This window comes from Anas acuta, chromosome 5, assembly GCF_963932015.1.
Source record: "Anas acuta chromosome 5, bAnaAcu1.1, whole genome shotgun sequence".
NCBI classification, from domain to species: Eukaryota; Metazoa; Chordata; class Aves; order Anseriformes; family Anatidae; genus Anas; species Anas acuta.
In genome coordinates, this window is record NC_088983.1 from 46,407,087 (window position 1) to 46,430,758 (window position 23,672).

General features: G+C 42.9%; 1 protein-coding gene across 10 annotated transcripts in view; it reads left to right on the forward strand.

Moving 5' to 3' along the window:
* Positions 1–23,672, forward strand: part of TSPAN4 (tetraspanin 4) — a 332,463-nt gene that overhangs the window by 192,935 nt on the left and 115,856 nt on the right. The window contains exon 1 of one of the 10 annotated variants that reach the window (XM_068684542.1): positions 14,169–14,222. The exons of the other annotated variants lie outside the window; for them this stretch is intronic. Within the exon in view, the coding sequence (XP_068540643.1) occupies positions 14,184–14,222 (39 nt within the window). The 5' untranslated portion in view covers positions 14,169–14,183. Of the gene's footprint in view, positions 1–14,168; positions 14,223–23,672 lie in introns of those variants that run through there. 10 annotated transcript variants of the gene reach the window in all.

The window sequence follows — 23,672 nt, forward strand, 5'->3', positions numbered from 1 at the left end:
AACCGTGCCTCCAACCGAGGCAAGACTTTCTGAGGACAGAAAGCTTTAAAAACACGGGACCAAACCCCACACCACCGACCCTTTTAGAGTTTTTCCCTGTGGTAGAAAAATTGGGGCCTTGTATTTTAGTCAACGTGGTATCAAGTTCATCACCTGCAGACGCTGCAGGGTCAAGAAAGGGGGATTAAGCTCATGTTCAGGAACATCATCGTGAAATCACTGCTTTCCATATGACTGTCGGTATGTGTTCGCACGGAGCAGTGTTGACATGGCTCGTTTAATATGGTTTGCTCTTCTGTGGATGACCTGCTGAACTCCTGCCAAGCTCGCTGCCTGCGTGTGCATCTGTACACATCTGATTAGCAGCTTACCAGGGGCTCTGCAGGCTGCACTGTAGGCATTCATGTGTCAGAAGATTGAGACTTTTTTTTTAAAGGGAGGAAAGAAAATAAAGGGTAAATGGCCGTCCTGACACGTGACTTCAGGGTTGCCTTTGAAATTAGAGAAGGGAATTAACTGTGATTAGAGCTGAGCAAAATTTAAAGTTTCCATCACAGTGGGAACGCCTGCATTTGAATATTTGGTTTTATTCCAGGTTGGTACTAAAATGTGAAATAAGACATTTTAACATAGTAGGAATGCTGAAAAACTCCGTCTGACTTTTCTTTAATCAAAATGAAATATCTTAACACTTTCCAGGTTGAAGATGTTTAATTTCTGTTATTGATTGGCTCTGCAGTATTTCATTTTGAGCCTGTTTAGTATTTAAGCTATATTCAAGATAGGGATTGCAGTTAAGACTCATGATTTGTTTTCCATTCTCCCTCCTGGGTTGGCCTGCTTTTCTGGACTCCATCTCAAGGGATTACTCAGAATTATGCAGTTTCCATAATATATCATACAGAGCCCTCAGAGGAAGATCTGCATTGCATTATAGGAAATGTAATCTTTTGGGCCATCTAGTTTATGTTAGAAAATGTGGCCCCATACTTCCATTTACATAAATCAACATGCTGCTAGGGAAATGCAGTTTAATAATTTCTTAATCCAAGTTCAAGGAAACATTTTGGGACAGTTCACACTAAAAAAAAAAAATACAAACTCCCTTGCGGCAAGGAACTCTGTAATGAGATATTTCAGTTACATTTTTCTTAGATGGTGATTTTTCTTAGATGGTATTTAGCATTTTTCAGCAGTTTTCCAGTGGAAAGTACTGTTTTTGTGAAACTGTGTGTTTGGTTAGCAAGCTGTAGTATTCCTACAATTTTTATTTCTACAGGTTTTATTCAGTGACTGAGGTTTTCCCTCTGCTGATGGCAGGCTGTGGCATATTTTGCTTCTCTGAATGCTGTCCTCTTTCTCACTGCTGTCAGGGATTTACAGGTCACTGCAATCCACTAATGGTTTGTTTTGCCAAATGAAGAAAGAAGAAATCTAATACCTGGTTGAACAGCATGCTAGGACAGTGAGGGTGGTGCTAAACCTCCATCCCTGCACTGGAACAGGGGTTTAAAGTGGTAAGTGCCCAGAGTCACACTGGTTGGGGTGAAAGCTGGAGAAAACAGCTACCACTCGATGAGGTAGCTGTTATTATTCATTCATATTAGCCTTGTTAAGCAGCAGAGTTTAGGTATTATTGTAGTCAGTGCTATAAAAGTGTCGTGGGAAGTGTTTGTGGATTTCTTTAACGTTTTTGTAATTCTTTTAGAGATGCTGCTTTTGAGATTTCTCTTTAAACAAGGCACTTGCCATCACACGCAGGGTATGGCAAATAAAAAAAATAATGATATTTTTACAGACTGCCACTACTAATTGGGATGAGATTTCCCTTAACTAGCTGCAGTCCAGTATTGCCTGTTTAAAGTTGTCTCTGAGTGTTGTGCTGATGCTGGTTTTCAGCTGAGATTAAATTTGAAATGAGATGTGGTTGCCACTGCCTGCATTGACAGAGGATTTCCTCCTTTTTCAGTTTTCTCTCTTCTGAAAGCACAAGTCTGAGGAATTGCAAAGACTTCTTCAATCACTGTTATGTCAGAGGAGTGCTTGTGCTTCATAAATGGTTATTTTTTTTGAAGGTTGTCCAAGGTCGCTACTCTCCCAAGGCAAGTGAGAACGTACTCTTTCCCTGTGTTTTGGGATGGGTGAGGGATGCTTCCCAAACTTCCTTACGTTAGGAATGTAAGACGAAGCGATTCTCTGCTAATGCAGACTGTGCCGTGTTGGATTAGCTCATTACCTCCTGGGGTGTATCGCACACCGCCTCGAACTGCGATGGAGCCCTATCAAGGTGACCCTCAGCTCCTCTCCGTAATTTACCTAATCAACAGTGCAGTAATTTACTTAAGGCTGAAAAGGCAGAGGAGTTACTTCGTGACCTTTGTATCTGTCAGTCCACACTCCAAAGTGGGATTTTTACTACCCATTTTATGTGAGGTTGCATAATGATAACACTGGCTCCTTCTTAAAATTCATTACCTGCACCTGTCTTTAATGAATTCTGGCAATTACGTATTCTGTGAACTCCCTCTCTGTTGCCTTAAGAAGTCTGCCTTTGTATTGATTTTTAATTCACTGCCCTTTAGCTTTATTGATGAACCTAAATATTTCAAAATATAGAAATGCAGATTGTACCACCCAAGAATACATAAACCTCGCAGCAGTGCCCGAGAGCACTCTTGTGCCAAATTTATTCAGATGCAATAAACAAGTGTAATTCTCAGCAACTACAGAGGCTGGGCTTCACAACTGCACTGAAGTCATCTTAATGCATAAAAATGCATCGTCCTGAAAAACAGCCCTGTTTAACTAATTCTGCACCATAGAATTCACAAAATAATCATTTTCCAGGCTTCATTAAGATTCAGCTTGCCGCCAGTTGTACAAGTGTCATTAATCAGGAAGCTGGTGTATCTACCTGGACAGATTTTCTAGACTCAGTTTATTAAATTCAGGGCAGTTCAAGAAGGGAATAAAAGGTTGGTGTAATGATGAAACATATATTAGGAATACAGAGATGAAAGCAGCATTTTATACTTTGTGGCCTACTTCAGAGCTCACACTTACCAAAACCTGTAGTCTGGGCACATCTCCGATCCCCAGGGCCAGGAGTGGTCCTGGAACGCACCCCTGGAGTCCTCCACCACCCGCTGCTGGCAGCGCCTCTGCTGCCCAGGGACCCCTGTTGAGTTCCCTTCCAAACCTTGGGGTCTTTGGTCCCTGTGCTGGGTATTATGAGGACGGGCTGTTGGAGACTTACCTTCAAGGTACGGGGATGCTGGTTACCTCACCGTGACCTAAAGCATCTTGCTCCTAATGAGGAATACTGTTCAAGCTGTGTAATATTTCTCGTTGATCAGGTCGTGCACTTAGCACCTAGGTTTTTTGAGTCCTCTTGTTAGATGTTTAAGCGTCATGGTAAGGATGTGAGCAAAAAGAGGTGTGTGGACCCTGCAAGTGAACGGGTACCTAAGGCCTGTGTGACTGTTGAGTAATGGGATGTGTCACCTACACACCAGATGCGCTTGAGAAAATGCATTCCTCACGTTGTAAGGCGTTAACCCTGTGTGTTTCTCTAACTCTGCCTCACCAAGTACCAAAACCTTGTAATGAGCCAAAATGTTCTTCTTTTGATGCGGTGCATAACTGCTTAAAAGTAGTTGTGGGCACCACCTAAGAGCACTGCCCCATCTGAGCGCAGGAAGGCGGCTCCTGGCAAGAGCGTGCAGTCCTGTAGCAAGTCATCTGCAGTCGCTGCAGGGGGCAGAGCACAGCAGTAGAAGCAGAGATCTCGTGTGCCCTCAGGAGCACAGCCACTACCAGGTATTGTGCAAAGTGCTTCAGGAGCTCGGGAGGCTCAGCTCGGTCGGGGGTGAGTCTGGCCGGTGGGATCCCGTGATGGCTGGCAGACGGGACACAAGTCAGGCTTTGTCCTCGTAATCAATTCAGCATAATCAACGCCCTAGGGTAGTCTAAACAGAAATAAAAGTTGCCTTGTGACGAGTAATCACTGCCCAAGCTTTTACAAGACAGTGCTTTTATTACTTGGCATGTTTTCAGAATGTTTCTGTGCCTCTCTAAGCTGGTTTTGCCCCTCCTGTCCAAAGGGACCCCGTGGAACAGTGTGTGCATACAGCTGAGGGCGCTTGGACACGGGTGGTGGGAGACAGGGGCATAACGTCCTGGCTCTGTCGTGCTGAAGAGGGCAGAGTCACCTGAGGCTTGGGAAGTGCCATGTAAACCACAGCTCCCAACCTTTTCCTTAGCTTCCTTTCCTCCAGTTCAAATCTGTCTAGTGCAAATGTGATGTGAAACAAATCTGGTAAGAGAAGGTCTGTGTTACACAGCGCATCCACATCTTCTGCCTGTACTTCCCTCAGCCTAGCCGCACCAGTGTCTCATGAATCCAAAAGCTTTGCTTTTTAATTTTTGCGAGGATGCAGATGGCTGCCGTGCCCTCAAAGAGGGTCTGTGACATTGCTGTGGTGTGCTACGTTCTTTAACGCCTTCATTCGCACGCCAGACACGCTCCTGCTGTCCCGTTCCAGCGGATTTTGTTATGAGCATCAGCACCTCGTTTCCTCCTGCTCTACCAGCCTCCCTTCAAAGCCCCATAAAACCCATCTCACCTCTGGCACCTGACAAACATCGCTGGCATCTGAAGCACTGGTATGTGAGGGAAGCACGACATGGATGTTGCTGCACCTGGGAGCCAGCTAAGGACGGTGTCACCTTGATATTACCCCTGTGAACAAGGGATTATCCCTCCCTCCCTCCTCTTCCCCATTTGTCTCCTTCCTCCTGTCCTCCCCATTCCCTTCTCTTGCCGGCTTTCTCCTTGCTTGGGGAGCATACGTTGCAAACCCAGCCAGGCCTCCAGGCCTGCGCTGCAGCCGAGCAGCTCCTCTCCAATCTGCCTGGATTGGATTTGTCTCTGACAGTGATGGGGACCGATGTCCCCAGCAGCAGGGAGGCTGTGCCTATCGCTGCTGTCGTGAGGAGGAACTGCTGGGGCTATTTCAAGGGCTGAGCATATGTGCCTATTAGATTTTATGTACTGTCTCTTGCAAATGATTGTGAATTAAAGGATTCCTGCCTGCAGACTTAGGTAGTAGTTAGGATAGTAATGAAAGCAATATTTACAGCACTGTAGCAGGCAGGAAAGTTTCTCTTTGAACTGTACTTGCACTCCCTGCCTTTCTGAGTGCGTTTGCCTCTTAAGAGGCTTCTCTGTTGTGCAGTCAGCAGGTGGCTGAGTCCTCGCTGCACAACGTTCTCGTGCTCTTCCTGCACGTCTGTCTCAGCTTATTCCCTCCCTGCTGTTCCAAATCCTCTGCATTATTACTGTAATTACTTATTTTTACGGTTTTAGTGGCTGGGTATCTGCCATTACAGTGTCACATCAGGCTACGAATGGTGAGCAGGCATGGGTTCATAATGTGAGAGTGTGTTTCTACCGAAAGAGGCTTGCAAATGGATGCATTTTAAGTCATTTTATAATATCCTTGCCTATGAAGTTACGTTTTACTTAGGATGTGCTCACTTCTGCTCACTCTAAGACCCACCAGGAGCGGTAATGATCAGATATTAATGGTGGCCTGATTTTGTCTCTGCATCGTTTTACAAGTGTTTGTTAGTGTTATGACAGCAGTGAAAATCCCTTCACCTTCTCGTGCCAGATGCTATCGCCAGTTAATTTTCTGCTGAGAGAGAAAGTACAGATGGTCAGGTGGTGGGGCAGGCTTGGAAGCAAAGAGGTGGGAATGGTCACGGAGCTTAAGCCTTGTGCACTTCCTGGAGAGGAGGGAGGAGGCAGCAGGTGAGTGAACAACTTGGGAGCATTGGCAACAGAGAGAAGGAACCAAGGAGACTGGCGTAAAGATCAAACTGGACAAGAAAATGTCTAGACTTTAATTTGTAAAATTAGTCAGTTGACTTAACTACTGCTCAGGATAGTGACAGACACCTTGTACCCTGCTCAGCACCTGCTCTCGGCTAATTCTGCAGGCACCTCGGCTGTTTCAGAGACAGTCCACTTCCATTACTCCTTGGGGGCAAGGAAGGCTGCTGGAGATGGAGCCTCTGGAGAGAAAGTTGCTGTCACAGGCATCTCCCTTTGCTGAAGTCTGAGTCTGACATGACTTCTTCCTTGCTCCACCTCTTTCGCACGTGAAAATATAGTCAATTCTTCCAACCCATAGCTCTTCAGAAGTAAACTGGATTGTTACCCATATAACTGTCTGCTTTAGCAAGCAGCTTTACATTGCCAGTTGCAGATGAGCGCTGTGTATAAGGGGTGGGTCTGTGTTGAAGCTTTGCTTGAAGAAGTTGCTGCATATAGGCATCCTCTGGATTTAGGATCAGAGGGTTGGAGGAGTTCTTTGATTCCAAATTAGATCTGAAAAAGTATAAATACTGCTGGAAGTAGGACAAGGTGACTGGCTTCCTTCAGTCCTCGGGATGATGCAGGGTGAGGAGCCTCCATCAGCCAATTTAACGGTACCTGTGGTCCCACCATCTATCTCACTGATAAAGATACTAAACAGCACCAGTCTAAAAAGCAACCAAGCATCCATCCCACCCTCCTAGGGCCTCACATGAGTTATGAAGGCTATATTTCTTCCCCCCCCCCCTTTTTTTTTTTTGTTTAAGTGCTGAAAGCCCATTTGTTTTCTGTGTCCTTAACCAGACCCACAGAAGGAGAGATACAACTTAAACAATTTACTCTGCAGAATGAGGCACTAGCAATTTCCTTGATTAACGATATGTACTAGCTTTTGCTCTGAATTTGAAATACCACAATAATCATTTGACCTCTTTTTACAATTAGCTCTGTAGTGACAAATGAAGTCGAGCCAGAAAAATGATGTGGGGTTTGTGAGAGTGCCAAAGGCTCCAAGCGAGCTCCCCGTTTCAGCCCGAGATAGCTGACTTGTCCCATCGAGCCGTGCATATTTCTGCTCTGTGGTTATTTTTCATGTTATGATTTCTTTTAAGATTGTAATTGTCTTTGCTGTTTAAAAAATGAAGTTCTGGATGTTGTTTGAATTTATCTTCATTAATTAGATCCGCAACAAAGCGGTACCCGGAAGAGTGCTATTTTATCTGTTTCTGAGCTCGTGTTGGAGCATGCTGGTTTGTGCCAGCACATTCATACCGCAATTAATTCTACAGAAACACTGTGAAAGTATTATTTTAAGGTAATTAATGGGAAACTAAAAATAAAGACAAATGAAAAATACTCCAGGATGTTCCAGCAGAGTGCAGTTTTGCTCGGTAAGAGTTTTTCAGGGCCTCCTGATGAGCAGTTTGGACTCGTGGCTGGTGGGCTGATGCGAGATGAAGGACCGAATACATTGTGCTGTGTGCTTCTGCTGTTTTCTGCAGTTAAGGGATGTGCAGGTCCTGAATTGAAGGAGGCTGCTCAAGAAGAAACAGTTTGACTTCATGGTTACAGAGGTCATGAAGGCAAAAACTCTCTCTCTGTGTTTCAGAGGGAACTTTGGTAGAGCAGTTTTATGTCTCGGCTAGAGAGTGAGATCAGTAAAGCCCAGTGCTTCAGGCCAGGGAGAGTGGATTTCAGGAGCTGTCTGCTTTTGCTTCCACAAACTCTGACTTCCTTGCTTTTATTTGCTTCAGGAATCCCTCTGATTGCTTCTCACATTGATTTCCACCCCTACCCAACTTATTTATTTCAGCATCTGGACTCTAACTTAAGTCGTTCGATGAATGGGGTTTTATTTCGTATTTGTTATTCCATACTTTACTGGGGCAGGTCAGGAATGAAGATACTAGAACACCAGTTTGGGAACTCTATTTAAAGTGATGTAAAGTTGTCTTTGAAGTGCTAGAGTACCTTCTAGCTTGGAAATCACACAGGCCTTGTGCTCTGCCTAATTTTTCCATACCAATAAAGGCAAATTTGCTAAGGAAAGCTCTGTATAGCAGTGGTTGAGGAGGGAGGAGTTTTAATACCAGTTAACTGTGTATCCCCTGAAATTATCCCCATGGCTGGGATTTGTAGGGGTGGATTATTTTTTTTTTGGTCATTCATTTTAATGACAAAATGTCCTTTCAGTAAAGTAAGAAGAACTAAGTGCCTCCACTTGAAAAATCAATAGCAAATCTCAAATCCCATCAGCAAGCACACAAGAGGCTGCTGTTGCTCAAATCCCTTTTATTTTCACCTTTAATGAGGTAGAAAGTCATTCAATTGATATATTGTGCCCTGGCCTTTTCCCAGTAATTGACCTAGACTGCTGGGCTGTGCCTGAATAAATTCATTGTTGGAAGGGAGCGATGGAGAGGACCCACGAGTTTGGTCTAGACTTTTCATAAAGCTCTAGATTCCCTCCTTAGTAATTTCAGGGATCCTTCTTTGCTGAACAAGTTTGCTATCATAGCATGAAACTGACCCAAGTACAATCTGATATGACACCTAGAATGTAGTTTTGCTTTTACTGAAATTGCAATGTATGCAGGGCAACATTTACGGTGTTTGTGAGGATGCAGTCAAGCCCCTTTTCCTTTCTGATGCCAGCTCTTCATGGCAAAGGGTTATTGTCTTTCTTCGCTTTAAACTCAGTTCATATTTAGGGCAAGAAGAGTCACAAGGCTTTTTCCATGCTTAAAGATATCCACATTCCAGGGTAAAGGACTGTTTACAGGAAAAATTGGTTTTGCGCACACATTTTCATACAACTACGTCACTGGATTGGCAGTGGACACACCGCCTTGCTGCCTGCCTTTGTAGGGCTCAGGTGTCTCTGTGTGCTTCCAGTTGTGACCTCAAGGTCTCTGTATTAAACCAAAATTGATGCAGTTCTCAAATTTGTCCTGGTGAGCAGCAAAAAGGGTGTGTTTCTCCTGTTTGTCACCAGTAGGTAGGTAATGTTTCTTCTCAGAAATGCAGCTATCAACTGTAGGTGTCTTTCTGTAGGAAATGAACTGCCATAAAATCAGAGGCTTTGGTGTGAGCTTTAGGAGGCTGATTCCATTTGAAAACCAAGTCAGCTGTATTTATACACCAATGCAGAGATCACAAGAGCAAAACTTAATCATGGTAAGGAAGTGTTTTCAAAACCGTATTTGTAAGAGAACCATTTAAATCATTTAGATTCCTTTGAATATTATACTCTGTTTTGAAGATCTTCACTAAGGCATGCTTGTCTGAACGCATAAACAAGAACAGCATTTAGTCCAGCCTCTCTCTTTCAAAATAAGCAATATCTACATTATAAAATACGAGCCAGCAAGCGTGCATGTAGGTACATTCAAGTAATGAATTGTCAGTGTACCTGCAAGCATTCATATACGTGGGTGGAACTATAAAAGTGCAGAGAACTGCTAAGAGCTGTTGCAAGATTGGAAAGTATGTTAGAGGGGCCTTGTACTTCAAGACTCTAGAAGTTAGTGAATTGATCATATCATTCTTTAAAAAATTAATACCAAAAATGCAGTTTCAAAATGTGGAATTGTTATTGTTTCACACCTCCTGCTCTTAAAGCTTTCAGCAGCTGCATCTTTCACATTAGCTCTAGGTGTAAAAACCTTGCGTGCTTGAGTACACCTGGCCAGAAGGCTTGAGGAACTGGGTGCCAGACACCAGCAGCTGAACTGGAGACAAGTCAGAGATAGCCAATTTTCCCATTTTGTAGGTACTTGAGGAAGAACACCTAAGATCTCTTGAGTCCCATAGTTTCAATTTGACCACTGGGTTATGCTTCTATTATTTAGCTGGTTTGTTTCCTGCCCTTCAGATTTGAATGACACGCTTTTTTTGTGTGCAAATTCCCTGTCTCAGAATAAAGGCAAACAGGATGCTTTCATTACCATCCTAAAACTACATAAATACTAACAATCTCTGTGTGTCTTTATGTGCCAAAAAATCCCCCAAAGGATCTTAGTAAAACTAAAGTGCTCTAAAATAAGGAAATGCTCAAATTCGAGTAACCTATGCAGCATTAGTTTGGCATCTCTGCGTTAAATGCCTTATGGTAAGGATTTAGCAATTACATTGGAAACACTAATTTTCCAGTAATAATGGCAATCTTTTCATGTATTAGTGATGAAGATACTTTGTGCTCAGTCATCAGTTTTCTGCCGCTTTTGCTAGTGGAATAGCTGAAGTTAAAGGTTTTTAATGCACATAGAAATAAGGCATACATTTTAAAATATGTTACATAGACATTTGCTACCACGAAGGGTATTTGTGAAACTTTGAGACTCAAATTTTAGATTCCTTTCCAAGCTTTAGAGCTAGAGAGCTTATTTAGTGTGGGTAAACCTCATCTTCATAAACTCGGATGCTTCCCTGCTTTCCACCACCAATCTTCTTGTGCCAGTGCTTACACCTTTACACCTTAGGTCTTTTTTGTCTTCACTCTGCCGGAGTGTAGGAAGAAACAAGAAACTGTTTATATACTTTTGATGCTGAGGCTAGGTGAGGAAATCCGCATTTGTGGAGAAAACCTTGGCTGGCCTCCTCTAGTCCTGGCTGCAGCCTGCTCAGGGTGAATGGGCTGCAGCAAACCCAAACATCTTTGCTAAGAAGGACTTGGCTGTAGTTTTTCCAAAGGCTTATGAGTTATTCTTGGAAAGTGATTCCCCTGCCAAGTTGTAGTTCCACACTGCAAGTCTAGAGCTTCTTAAAGAAAATATTTTTTTCTTTTGTTTTTAAACGTGAGCAAAACAGTGTATTTTTCTGTAACCTCCTTCTGGGAAATGTCTGAACTGTTGAGACTGAAATTTTCCAAAACAGCACAGCCAGAGGCATGCCTCTGGTATGGTAAAGTCTTTGGGATTTGGATGATTTACTGATTTGGTGCTAGAAACAGGCTTGTCCTATACATGCATGCCTTTTAAAAGCCTTCAGCATCCGTTCCTCTGAGCTTGCTCCTGATGACATTCTCTGCCAGAAGTCAGCTTGATAGGGCAAACGTAGTATAATAAAGCAACTTTTGTTTAGTTGAAGTTGTTACTCATGCTACTGTATGCCTTTCTAAATATGTAAGGCTACATACCACATTGCCCTTTTACAGAAAACTATCACTTTGGCCTTTCTTGGTTCTCTGTTCTTCGAGCCACGTACTGGTTGCCTGACAGATGAGAGGTCTTGCAGAGGGTGTAAGCAGTCAGTCGTAGATTAAAAAGTAACTTCCTGACCAGAGGATGTGATTCACAGTGAAATCAACAGGTGTAATTAGATAACAAATCTCTAAGTTAGGGAAAGGATGGTCCTAATTACTTGGAAATACTTTCACATTTCCATCATCCTTACCTGTGTGTGCTCTAGTATCTTTTTCAGCACTGCATTGCACTTATTTTGTACATTGGCTCTTTCATTTCTTTTCTGCTTGAATTCTTCAACTTCACCATTTCCTTAGGATCTGAAAACTCTTTTGGCTTAAAGAGTGACAATGCCTATTTTTAGCTAAAGATTTATTTATTTATAATAATTTCAGTACTGATTCCCATATGTGAGCTACAGAATTTACTTTTTTTCTTATAAAATATTTTTTTCCTATGAAAGGAGCTACTTGAGTGTAAATTAGGAGTTGTTCTTGTAGGAGCATTCAGAAAAAGAAAGTTTTAATGAGTATGCTTTAGGAACACAGTCTGTATTCATTCCTGTCTTTCTGGCAGAACCCTGTGTATCTCTGTGTGGTGGTATTACCTGAGTGACATTGAAGTAAGTTATCTTCTGCCTGTCTCTGTTTATATAGGTTTATTTTTAACGTTTTGTGGAATGCATCAAAAAAATAAAATAACAATATAGATGTCACCCTGCCAGTCTTTATCAGTTCAATGAAACAAATTGTAATGTCAATAAATCAGGTTGAAGAGGAGCTCCATTAAATTCAGCAGAGTAAAATATACTTGTTTGTACTAGTTACAGATCTGTCCCCAATTGTATCAGTTTGGTGATAACGTACATAGGAGAATTTGTATGAACAGCTATAAAGATAGTTAATGCGTTCCTTAAATGCACTTTGAAATGCATTACTCTGAAGTTTCAATGGAGCACTGTCAAGTAAAATAAAATTTAATTGTGTTCCACAGACATTAATGCATTCTTGGAAGGACAGATTGTCCATAAGATGTGTCTGCAGCAGTGGCCTTAGAGTTTTCTCAGTTATATAATTCTGAGCTGTTCTTAAATGTATGGCCTCACTTCTGTGCAGGGTTAGTTTCTTCAGTTTTCAGGAGAAATTTTTGTCTTTAGCCAGCAGGTATGGAAGTACAGTAGAAAACTCAGTGCATTGAAATGGGAAGGAGATTAATACATTGGGAGTAATTTAGTGAAGTGTGTTACAAATAAGAAGCAGGACTTGGATACTGAAATGTATTGGTAGTTATTAGATGGTGTTCAGTCCTTTTTGCTGTAGAGCTGGTGTGGTAATATGGTAATTCTCATTAAAGTGTTACAGTAGTTACCCCTCATCAAATCTGGAGCAAAAGGAACTCTGTCTTCTTCCAAAGGTTTCGAAAATTGAAAAATGTCTTTGTGATTTTTCTGAATCCAGTTCGATGAGGTTAAATCACTCCTTGGGTGGAAGGCCAGACGCAGTCTGTGTTTTCTCTGCATACTCAAAAACCATCATAGGTTAGGGCTTTGGTAGCTTGTAAATTTTGTGGTGATCCCTCTGAATTTAATTCAGAGAGAATTGTTAGTGTTTTAGAGAACAGAAAGGGTACAGTAAACAGCAATGTACGTGTACAGATATTCTGTATTCAGAGTTTATTCTACCTGTTACTATCAATTTCTGCTTGTTAATTGGTATTGTGAGAAACATTAGTATGTTTTGTAAATGTTTGTTTAAAATTAATGTGAATCAAGGTTTCTTAAAATAAGGTGTTGGTAGATAATTCAAAGTTGCTGGCGCTCAAGAAATGTAAAATGTTTTTTTTTTTCTTTAGCATATGTGAACTCTTGTTTTTCAAGCACATTCCGCCTAAAGAGAGGAAGCTCCTAAATAGCCATGTTCAGGTTCATTTCAGCAAGGTTATTTTAACACAAGGATTACTCTGTTATTTTGTTACTTCCCTGTTTAAGTTTTCTCTACTACCTGCAAATTGAAGATAATACTGGGTAGGGTACTAGTCTCTCAGTGCTCCTGAGCACCCAGCCAGGTAGAAAAAAAATCTGTTGGTCATTCCCTTGATTAATAACGGCAAAAAGCTGTTTTGTTGCAGTGAGGGTGGCTTTACATTATGAACTCTTAGGAAGGCTGTATTCCTGTACGTTACATAACTCACCTACATTTTCTGAATTGAGCTTTGGCCATTCTAGAGTGTTTGAATAAATATGTGGCTATGTGTATGTGTACGTGTATGAGAATATTTGGATAGAGCGTGACAGACCTGGGGGTGAGGAGCGGTGTGTGTGGTGGATTAGCTTGTCTAACAGGCGGCTCCCGCCCGCTGCTGGCTCACTCCCCTCCTCAGCAAGATACGGCAAGAAAGTAGGAAGAAAATGAACAGGAAAGCTCCTGGGTTGAGATAAAGTTTATCAGTTAGTGTTGTAGGCTCAACTTGGGGAAAATTAACTTTAATGCATTGCCAATTAAAGCAATTTGTGTTGTGAGAAACAAGAATACACACAGTAAAACAATGCCATGGAGCACCTCCTCCTTCTCTGGCCTTGGTGCTCCCTCTGCTGTTTCCCACTCCTTCTGAAAGAAAAAGGGGCGTTTTCTGCCCTTTTAAAATAGTTTTCAGCCGAGGCACAGCCGCTGGGGCTGGTGCTGGTGCTGAGCTGGTTGTGGAGCCGCCTGAAGCAGGCCGCAGCCCCGGCCTCTCCTCACAGAGGCCCTGAGGCACCTCGCCTCAGCAACCCGCGATTGCGAAAAGGGGGTTAGCTTAGGATAGTCAGTCATTTGTTCTTAAAACCAGGCGTTAATGGTTTGTACCATCTGCACTGATGTGCTTTCTGAGTGTTAGGGATTTAGTGAATCAACTTTTGAAGTGATTTTGTAGGTGCTGAGTAACTCTCCACACAGTGCCGGCCTGCAGCATGGGGGGGGGCTTGCGCCTGTGTGAGAGAACGGGCCTGAAGGGCAGCTGAAGACTTTGTCCCATCTCAGGAGGCCTTGTCTGAAGAAATTCAGAGATGACTGCATGCTTTTTGGCTACCGAGCATAGACATTACCTGCATATACTGATCAGTTGCTGCCAAAGACCGAGTAATGGCCGTTTCTCCATCCTTTCCGTCAGTGCATCCACAGGTATGCCTTCCTCTCCTCTTCGTAGCTGTGGGTATTTACAAAAATTACAGAACCTACATTGTCTTACAAACATCTATACTTGCTGCCAAGTTCAGAAGGTGAATGGGTTTCAAATTGCTGGGGAGGAGGCACCCACGGATGGGTGGGTAGATATGATTGTCCCATAAGCCTCATCTTCATATGAAGCCATGCTGAAATAAACTGTGGTAATTTATTACAAACTGATAAAAAAAAAAATACTTTCACTTTGCAGTTTTGACATATTTTAAGTGTATATGATACATTTTATTTTGGTCATAGATTACATTGTGTCAAGCCTCCTTTGGGAACTCTACCAGTTCAGGCTGTAATAGTATTTTACTATAATTGCTTTTGTTTAGAAAATCCTACAACCCAATTTCTACTGAGGTACTTTAAATCACAAAAATCTTTAACTTCTTGATCTTTCAGATATCTTTTCCCTTTTCATTAGTACAGATCTTGGTTAGAATGTACTCTCCTTAATGACAATTTCTAGAGCAAATTTACTTGTTTAGATTAACCCTCAAGTTTAACTGGTTAGTAACATACCTTTTATTTACAATAGAATATACAATGTATACATCCAAAGATCACAAAATATACCATTAAGCAGAACAAGGGCATTTTGTTGCATTTGCCTTTGAGATCACCTTTCAAGGTGATGCATAAATAGTATTGTTGGAAGTGGAAACACTGGAATTGCCCATTTCAAATCATTCATGCTTTTAAAGGAAAGTTTTAGACTTTGGAAAAGCCGATCAGGTTCACAACTGGCTGTTTTTTCCCTGTGTTATGTCATCACAACAGGATGTATAATATCCTGTGGCATTGTGTTCTTGCAGCCCAGAAAGCCATCCATACCCTGGGCTGCACCAAAAGGAGCGTGGGCAGCAGGGTGAAGGAGGGGATTCTGCCCCTCTGCTCTGCTCTTGTGAGACCCCACCTGGAGCCCTGTGTTCAGCTCTGGGGCCTTCCAGTACCTACAGGGGGCTACAGAAAAACTGGTGGGGGACTCCTTGTCAGGGAGCGTGGTAATAGGACAAGGAGGAATGGTTTTAAACTGAAAGAGAGTAGGTTTAGATTAGAAATAAGGAAGAAATTCTCTGATAAGAAGCTTCTGTTCTCACATCTTGTGGAGCTCTTGTGACAGAGGAGAGGAATGGATGGGCCAATGTGTGCCACAACAGTTGGAGAAAGTGGAGGCAGTGCCCAGACTTCCCCAAAGTACCAAGCTCTCTCCTGATGTGCCTGGGGAACCACTTAGTTCTGTCCCTGTAGGACCTACAGCCTATGCGACCTACACACCACCAAATGAAAGCAGAAGAAAATAATTTCTACCCCAGAGCATAGTTACTTCAATGGGTGTTGTCCCTTCACTCCTTCATCTGGCAGGATACTTTCTCCTGTTTATCCTCACCTGCCTCTTTGGCAAGAAATACACCGTCAGTTCTGAATTGCTATAACCTTGTCTGACTGACAAGGACAGAAAGAACTGTTTAATGCTTTCTCCTCCTCGGGAAGCTCCAGCCTAACATTTGCTGAAAGCGTTGCTCACAGGGAACTAAACCAGGATGCTTCTATGGTGAGGAAATCTTGCTTTTAATGGGGCTGCATCAGCACTTCTAGTGCATTAATATTTTTATTAGACTGTATACTGAAGTACTGGGAAGGACGTGCATTAGTGTGGATCAGCATTTCTGAGCTGTGGTTGTGTTTTATAGAGGTTATCAACAAGACACTGCGTTTGAAAGCTCTGTTGATCTGTATCAGCAGTTCAGTGCATTAGTGATTCATGCAAATGCCTAGGCCCTGGGATCCAGGGAGAATAGGGATGTGTTGCTGTGTGTCGCTAATCCAATTGTTATTATCAGCCTTTGGCTTGAAGCTGAAGTTCAGAACTTGGTGGATATTGATTATCTGATGAAAACTTTTTTTGTTTAATTTATTTTTTTAGTGAAAACGGGGAAATGAACATGGCAGTGAGTGATTATTTTTGCCTTTGAAATTTAATATAGTGAACAGGGAATCTTTCTGGAGGAAGGTAGACATATATTCAAGGAGAAGCTATACAAAAATCCACTCAGCTTTTAATGATTGTATGTGGCATGCTATCAATTAGGAGTGGAACCAAAAATTCAAGTTGAAGATACCTCAAGTGGAGTGAGTGAGACAGGTAATTGCTAAGGTCTGAGATGAGGGACACGTGAAGTGGGTCCTGGGTCCTGGCTGGTGTTGAGGGGAAGATGCAGAAAGGAACAACATCTCAAAACCCAAGTATAGGGGAGGAGACAGAACTGAATCCTATCCAGAAAGGTCACAGAGTCGGTAATAAATAAAAATATATTATGTTATTATATATATATATATTTTTCTTTCAGATGTTACGAAAAATAGTCTGATAGGAACGGGTACTTGAGACCAAGAGAAACTGAAGTCGTTTCTGATTTCCTGCATAAGAGAATGCAGTGCAGAGATCCCACTGTAGGGATTCAGGGATGCATAGTGCTGAATTCTGTCCCTAGGTATGGGCATGAATGTCCCGTTAATGGGGATATTTTTGTGCGTATCCAAACATTGTTTACAGATTTTTAAGAAGCACAGCATTTTTTTCTGCTTTTGCTTAAAGCTTTGACACATTCAGTCCCGTTGAGCACCACATTGGCAGAATGTGATGTGCAAAAGAACAAAGTCCACAGAGGGTTAGTGCTAAAGATCCTTCAGTGTTTCTTATCCAAATAAGAGAGGCCACACTTCACGGTTTCAGTACAGATTTTCAACATGGGAGGAAAAAAAAAAAGGAAAAAAAAAATGCACATTTAATTTAATTTCTCCTTTTTCGGTCAATTCAAAAGGTAACGTTGTTGTATCCTGTGATTTCGTCAGAATTTCAGGACAGTTTCACCAACACCCCATTTCAGCTTGTATTCAAGTCCCGGTGGAGTCATGGCACTTCGGTATGAGTTTTAATTTAAATGTGCTCTCAGTGTTTTGCTTTGGTTCCCTGTATCAACTCTTTTCCTTAAAAGGTATCTATTATGCTATTTCCATCTTTACTTTCAAAATCCAGGCAAAACCAGAGTATGTTGACTTGTAGTTTATCTATATTTTGGCACTGTAAACAGGTGCAAAAGCTCTAGGTTCTTTTAAAACTTTTAAGTTCTTGTGACACAGATGAAATGAAAATGTGTAGGCTCTGTAAAGAAGACACCTGGGAAATCAGGCAGGCTGCATCTTGTAGTGGATGCATTAATCCTGCTATTTCCACTGCCGAGTCTGATCCTTCTAGATATAGATTAACTTCATGGGTCATCACCTAAAGAGGTACTGAAGAATCGACAGGTTACTATCAGGGGCTTTGGAAAGTGCTCTCTCAAATGCCCATTGGAGAGCATGGGAATTTAGATGTGGTGCTTCTTTATAGAAAACCAAGAGCTGATCTGTCAGCCTTGGCTGCAAAGCAGCTGTCATCTGGGGGCTTTTTTTTTCGTATCCCCCATCAGGGTAAGCAGCAGCAACGGCAGGAGCAGCAGTAGCACTGCCACTCTTTTTTTTATTTTTTATTTTCTTTCTCTTGAGCCCCTTTTGCTGTGCTTTTGGGATATCAGATGCATATTGGGTATTCAGAGAAAGATTGTGCTGTTGCCGGCATGCTGTTCAAAAAGGCAGAGTGATCCAGCGCACTTGCCTTCATGCGTCTGCATCAGCATGGTGCCTGCCTCTGTGTTGCCAAGCCCTGAAGAAAACAAGGATTTTTTTTCTCTGGTTCTCCTTTGCAGCCGCGTGGCAGTGCCTGGTTGAGATGCTCATCATTTTAATGCGCTGGCAAATCACTTCAGCAGACTCAGAAACTCTCTGTAACTCTCCCTCTACGGGGTCACTTCTGTTTGGGCATCTCTCTGTGCAATTCAAAAGGTACAGCAGGACGTATGTAATGTAGGAGTGCACAGGAATTGTTTATCAGCTTGTGCATACAGTAGGGAGCTGGGACAGCAGCACTAAGAGGCCAGCAGGACATCAGTGTGTTCTCCAGTGCTGGTGCAGAGCCCTGGTGTGTGCGGGTTCATTACCAGTTACTCATCAGCCAGCTGAGCAAGGGCTGGCCTGTGCTGCGCCTTCAGCTGAGCTGCTCCCTGACCCATCTGGCTGAGCTGCTGTCCCTGATTCTCTCTTTTTCCTTAGGGTTTTACAGCTTCTCCTGTCAGTGTTTTTCTCGAGTCACTGGCTTAGTACCGTTTCTCCAGTTTCATTTCTGTCTGTGTTTCCATCTTGCTCGGCTTTAGCTTACAGACTGTCTCACAGCCCAATGGCCATTTTTTCACAAGAAAGCTGAGCCCAAATCTCGTGGCTGTCCTGCACCCTGTATGCAGACATCTGAACCCCAACATTGGAACTTTAAAAATGCTCTTTTTTTTTAAAAAACTTTTTTTCCCCTCACATGATGTGTTTGGCAGTATTCTGGCTAAAATTTTCTTTTGCTCGTTGAAATGATTTCCTGTAAAATGTGTCTCTGTCCACATACTAAATGAACAACCTCTTCAATCAAACCTCTTGTGGCGCGTGTAGAAGAACTGGACTGAGTCTCCACTGTGGGAATGCAGGTAGAGGAATAAATGGCATGAGTGTCAGTAATGGGAATGAAGGAGTGAAGCTTGGCAGCGATCACGGGCAGACATGAAAAGGGGTGCTTTAAAGTGTGCAGAGAGCAGTGGGATTGGAGAGAGCCTTTGAGCATCTCAGATAGCAAGAATCCATTGAAAGTGCTCAGAGACTTGAAAAGGAAAAAATACCGAGGGTTCTGCACTTGCAGAAGAGAGGCTGTCCCAGGTGAAACGTCTGAGTGAAGGCCTCCAAATACAGAAGTCAGAATCAAACCTGATTTGTATTTCTCGGGTTTGCCTCTCACATCTACTGTTGTACTTTAAGAATGAAAAAATCCAATGTCTTTTGTGGCTGGAGGTGACCCTGACTACTTAACCTCTTTTGTTCTTTATTTTATCTTTGCCATCATCCACACCTTGTGTTCTTCCTCCCAGGCTCATTTTTTACTGAAACAGGATTTGCATCTTTTGTGCCAGGATTCCCTAAAAAGCGGTATGTGTTTCCTCTTTGGTCCCTATGCTGTGCTAGTGCTGAGTGTAGCCTGCTTGTCCCCGCTGTGGAAATGTCAGCTTTGCAGAGGTCGTTCTCCGAGAGCCCGCAGGTGAGAGTGAGCTGCCAGGTGATGCTGATTTCTTTGGAGAAATGCTGCCAGGCAGTCAGTTGCAAGGGAAATGATGACACAGAATAATCTCCCAATGAGAACTCATATCAGGGAAGTTTGGCAGCTCCACAGAGCAAGCAAGAAACAGATGCTGAGATCCTGAGTGAAAAACAAAATTTAAACCATTCATTTGTAGAGCCTCGTTCAGGCTGCACTTTTAGCCTATCTGTGACAGCACCGTGCTTATCATTTGGCTTGGCAGGGCCTATAGTGCTGTGGGAAAGAGCCAGACATTCAGGTATGCTCTTGTAGGCACAGAGACACTTAGACACACAAACTAATTAATGTGAGGCTGGGGTTAATCACGGCAGACATACAGCCACATAGGTCTGGAGAAGAGATTCATCTTAATAAACTCCAGAGGAAGCTCTTTCACCTGACTGTATCAGGAACTAAGAAAGACTAAACTTTAGGCCTTACATGCACAAAGCTGGGCAGCGTGAACAACCCCGCGGGTAGACCAGGAAGGTCACAGCATCTGTCTGAGGCTGTGAGCGTGACTTAGAGGAGAGCATCGCCCCCCAGCCTGCAGAAATGGGTACACCTCTGCACCTGTGTGACTGGTTCCTCAGATCTGAGTAACCGCTCCTTGCTCTTCCTACGTGCTCTGTTAATACAGAGAGCAAATAAAATACCCAAAGGAGCTAGATAAATTGAATTGTGAAACAGTGATTCTTCTCAGTCCAATCTGTTGTCTGTTTTTCCTGTTTTCTGTACGGTAAATTGAGTGTTATTTACGTGCTCAAGAGCACTAAAGGAAAAAGAGACAATATTATGGTAAATAATTCTGTGCTCAGACGCTCAATCAGAGATCTCTATATTAAGCCCAAAGACCAGGTAGTCTGAAGAGTTGCTTTTCTCAGGAAATTAAACTATGCTACTGGCAGAGAGCAGCAGAGACGAGAAACGTATTAATTAAAATATGTCCAGACGATTCTATCAGGCAAGCTATGCACTGTGCAAAGGAGATAGGGGAAAATAAAATAAAAATTCCCCCAAGGCCCTCAGAAAATTCCTTTTCAACTTGAGATCAAGTGGATCTGCATGCTCTTGAGCATCCAAGTAACACTCAGCAGCCAGCCCCGAAGAAGGACTCTCACAGAGCACAGCAGTAGCTCTCCATCCAGTGCCCACAGCTTTAGTTGCAGCCGCTGTGGTGCCTCAGGGCAGGAAGAAATGCTCAGGCAAGGGAAGGACACAGTGTGCCTCAACAACCAGCCACTGGTGGGAAAATCCTTCCCGACTCTGGCTGCAGAGCACACAGCCGTCAGGGCCAGTGAGGTTCTTGAGGAGCTTTTAGCTCAATTTCCCTCTCCTCTGTTCCCAGCCATTTAGGCCAGAACATTTCTCCCAGAAGCAGCATTAAGGTACATATTTGAGTGTCTCCAGATCCGAGTAAGCTTATCACCTCTCCTGGTAATCAGTTTTAATAATTAATTACACTTTTACCTACAAATCGTACCCTGTTTCAAGGTTAAATCCGACTAACTTTAACTTGCAGTCCATGAATCTTGCTCTGCCATTATCAGCAGGATTAGAAAGGCTGCGCTATCAGATCTCTGTTCTATGAAAACAGTGTTTCACAGTGTTCAATATCCTAAATACATCAAAAGCTCCTTAGTTCTTACATTATCAGGATGAGCTTTTCAGCTCCTAGGACACTTTTATGATCCTCTTTGGCACTTGCTTTCAGGTGGCCACAACCACCGTGGTAACTGTAGAGCAGAACTGAATGCACCGCTGTAATAATGATCCTCCCAGCACTGGAAGACAGGAATTGCTTCTCAGGGTCGTGAGCCTCTGTAGCGAGAAGTTGCCCTTTTTGCTTGTTTGCTTCTCTCAGCGGTTGTTGTCTAATGGCTCTCTGCTAAAACCACTGAATCCTTCTCTCAGTCGCTGTTTCTGCAGACAGTCTTTCATGAGACAGACGTAGTATTTGCTGTTCACACGTGCCTGAGCTTCCCAGAGGGTGTTAGTCGTGTTCAGTGATGACCGTTTCTATGGGTCAGAGCTGGTGCTGTGGGAGGAAGGTCTGCGCTGAGCTCGAGAGTGAAGGGAGGCGTGGATAGACAGAGCTGAAAAGACACGCGAGGATGGGGCCAGGAGAGCTGCCTGCTCCCCGCTGTGCCTGCAGCACGGCTCCCTAGCAGCTGGTTTAGGTCAGACTTTAACTGGTTGCTCTGTGTTTCTTCCAGGTAATAAGGTATAGCAAGGTTAGAAATATAAAGAAACACACATTAAGTCCCAAAGAATGAAGAGAAACCGCGCTCACATCCACTTGGGAAGGCTGCCTTCAGAGTGTATCTGTAACTTGATCAAAACTACATGAAATAATGGGGGAAATAGTTGGGATGAAATAGTCATACCCATTTGCAAATCAAATATTTAAAGGTTTAGCAGATAGGAAAGCTAATCACTGCTCAAATTGACTTAGTGAAAACTGTGAGCATTGTTTCTGCAATGATAACACATGGTTGGAACCAGCGATGAAGCAGAGATGTGGTTTGCCAAATTTAACGCAAATATTGAGCAAAAAAAATCTGTGTTAAGAATTTTTTTGATCTCTTCATTATGTGATACCGGGACAGGATGGTCACAGGCTGGAGTAAAGCAGGGTGTGATTAAACCACTTGATACTCAACTCTGAATTTTTAAGCAGGGAAGAGGAGGCATTATATAGTTTTTGCTAAACCACTCCTGCACACGTGTCTGCCATGAAATCCGTGGTTTCTGGGTTTTTAACAGTTTGCAGGAAACTGTACAATAGGACATTTGTAAATCTAGTGAGGATGGTTTTTGAATTATTACCTAGGATAGTGTTTGTTTGTTTGTTTAACATTGTCAGCCATTAAGAACGTAATAGGTAAAGCCCTTCTGTGTAGTAGCCGTGGGAATTCTGGCTGGTTGCCTCTGCAGTCTTAATTCATCTCCTTGTGCTCAGGCGCTTTGATACAGACTCTAACGAGGTGCTCACAGTTCTGTTTTGTTCCACAGAGCCTTCCTCATGCAGGACACGGGAAAAGTTGCAGCACTGAGCAGGGGATGGGCCTGATCTCCGCAGAGCCCTTACCCTGTTTGCAAACTCTGCGGTGAACGAGGCCAGGGATTGCTGAGAGGCGATGGATGAGGCTGTGCAATGCCAAAGTATTCAGAGCCACAGTTTGCACGTTCCTAATGATGCGGGTACTTGGTGGGATGTAGCCTAAGCCAGATTTGCATAAATGCTGAGCATTCCCAGCTGCAAGTGCAACCGCTTGGATCTGTGCTCTGCGTGTACAGGGGGCCATAAAAATGATAAATACTTTGGAAAAGCACACTCTGGGGATCTCAAGTTTGTTGATTAAATGTAGAGTTTTAGCTATTTCGGCTTTACTTGCTGCTAGCTTTCCCTTCGTGTCTGCCAAAAAAAAGATCGTATGAGTGCCAAATATTGTAATAATATTGAGACAAAATGTGAACTTTGCTGCTGCTAGTTAGTATTACGAAGACCTGGAGGGGTGGTGCAGTCAGCACTGGGTTTTCAGGGGTGTGCAAGAGTCAGATGCAGTGCAGCACACTGAGTGTGGAGGTTGAGTAGAACTGCCAGGTGACTACAGAGTCACTAAGTGAGCCAGAATTCCTACGGAAAGAGTTTTTGGCAGTGCATCCCAATGCACGTGCGCTGGAGAGAGACCTCAAGTGCGACAGGCAACCTGTTATTATCTGGCTTTGCAGTCCTAGCTTTCACATGTTGAAGGGTTTTCTTTCTTCTTTTTCTTTTAATTTAATAAAAATATGTCACCACACTTCCCTGACTATTTGTTTGACAGGAAATAAAGACATTTGTGCCATTAATGCCTCAGGCAGTCCGGGTGCAGCTGTGCAAGGAGGTAATATTTCTCTGTGATCCAAATGAGTCATTCAGGGAGATTACTGTACACAGTGTCATTCAACATCACTGCTGACGCCTGATGGAATTAATATTGCTATATATATATCAATAAGATCAGCAGCAGATAGGTTCGATGTTATTAATAGTATAATTAGCAACTATGAATTTGTGTCGATGTTGCAGTACCTTCACTGTTAGCACATCTTGAAAGCTAGCACTGTTAGGCAGCGGATGACAGGTGCTGAGTCAATGAAACACCTGCTTGCAGATAATTGTAGTTTTAGCAGCCACTTTTAGT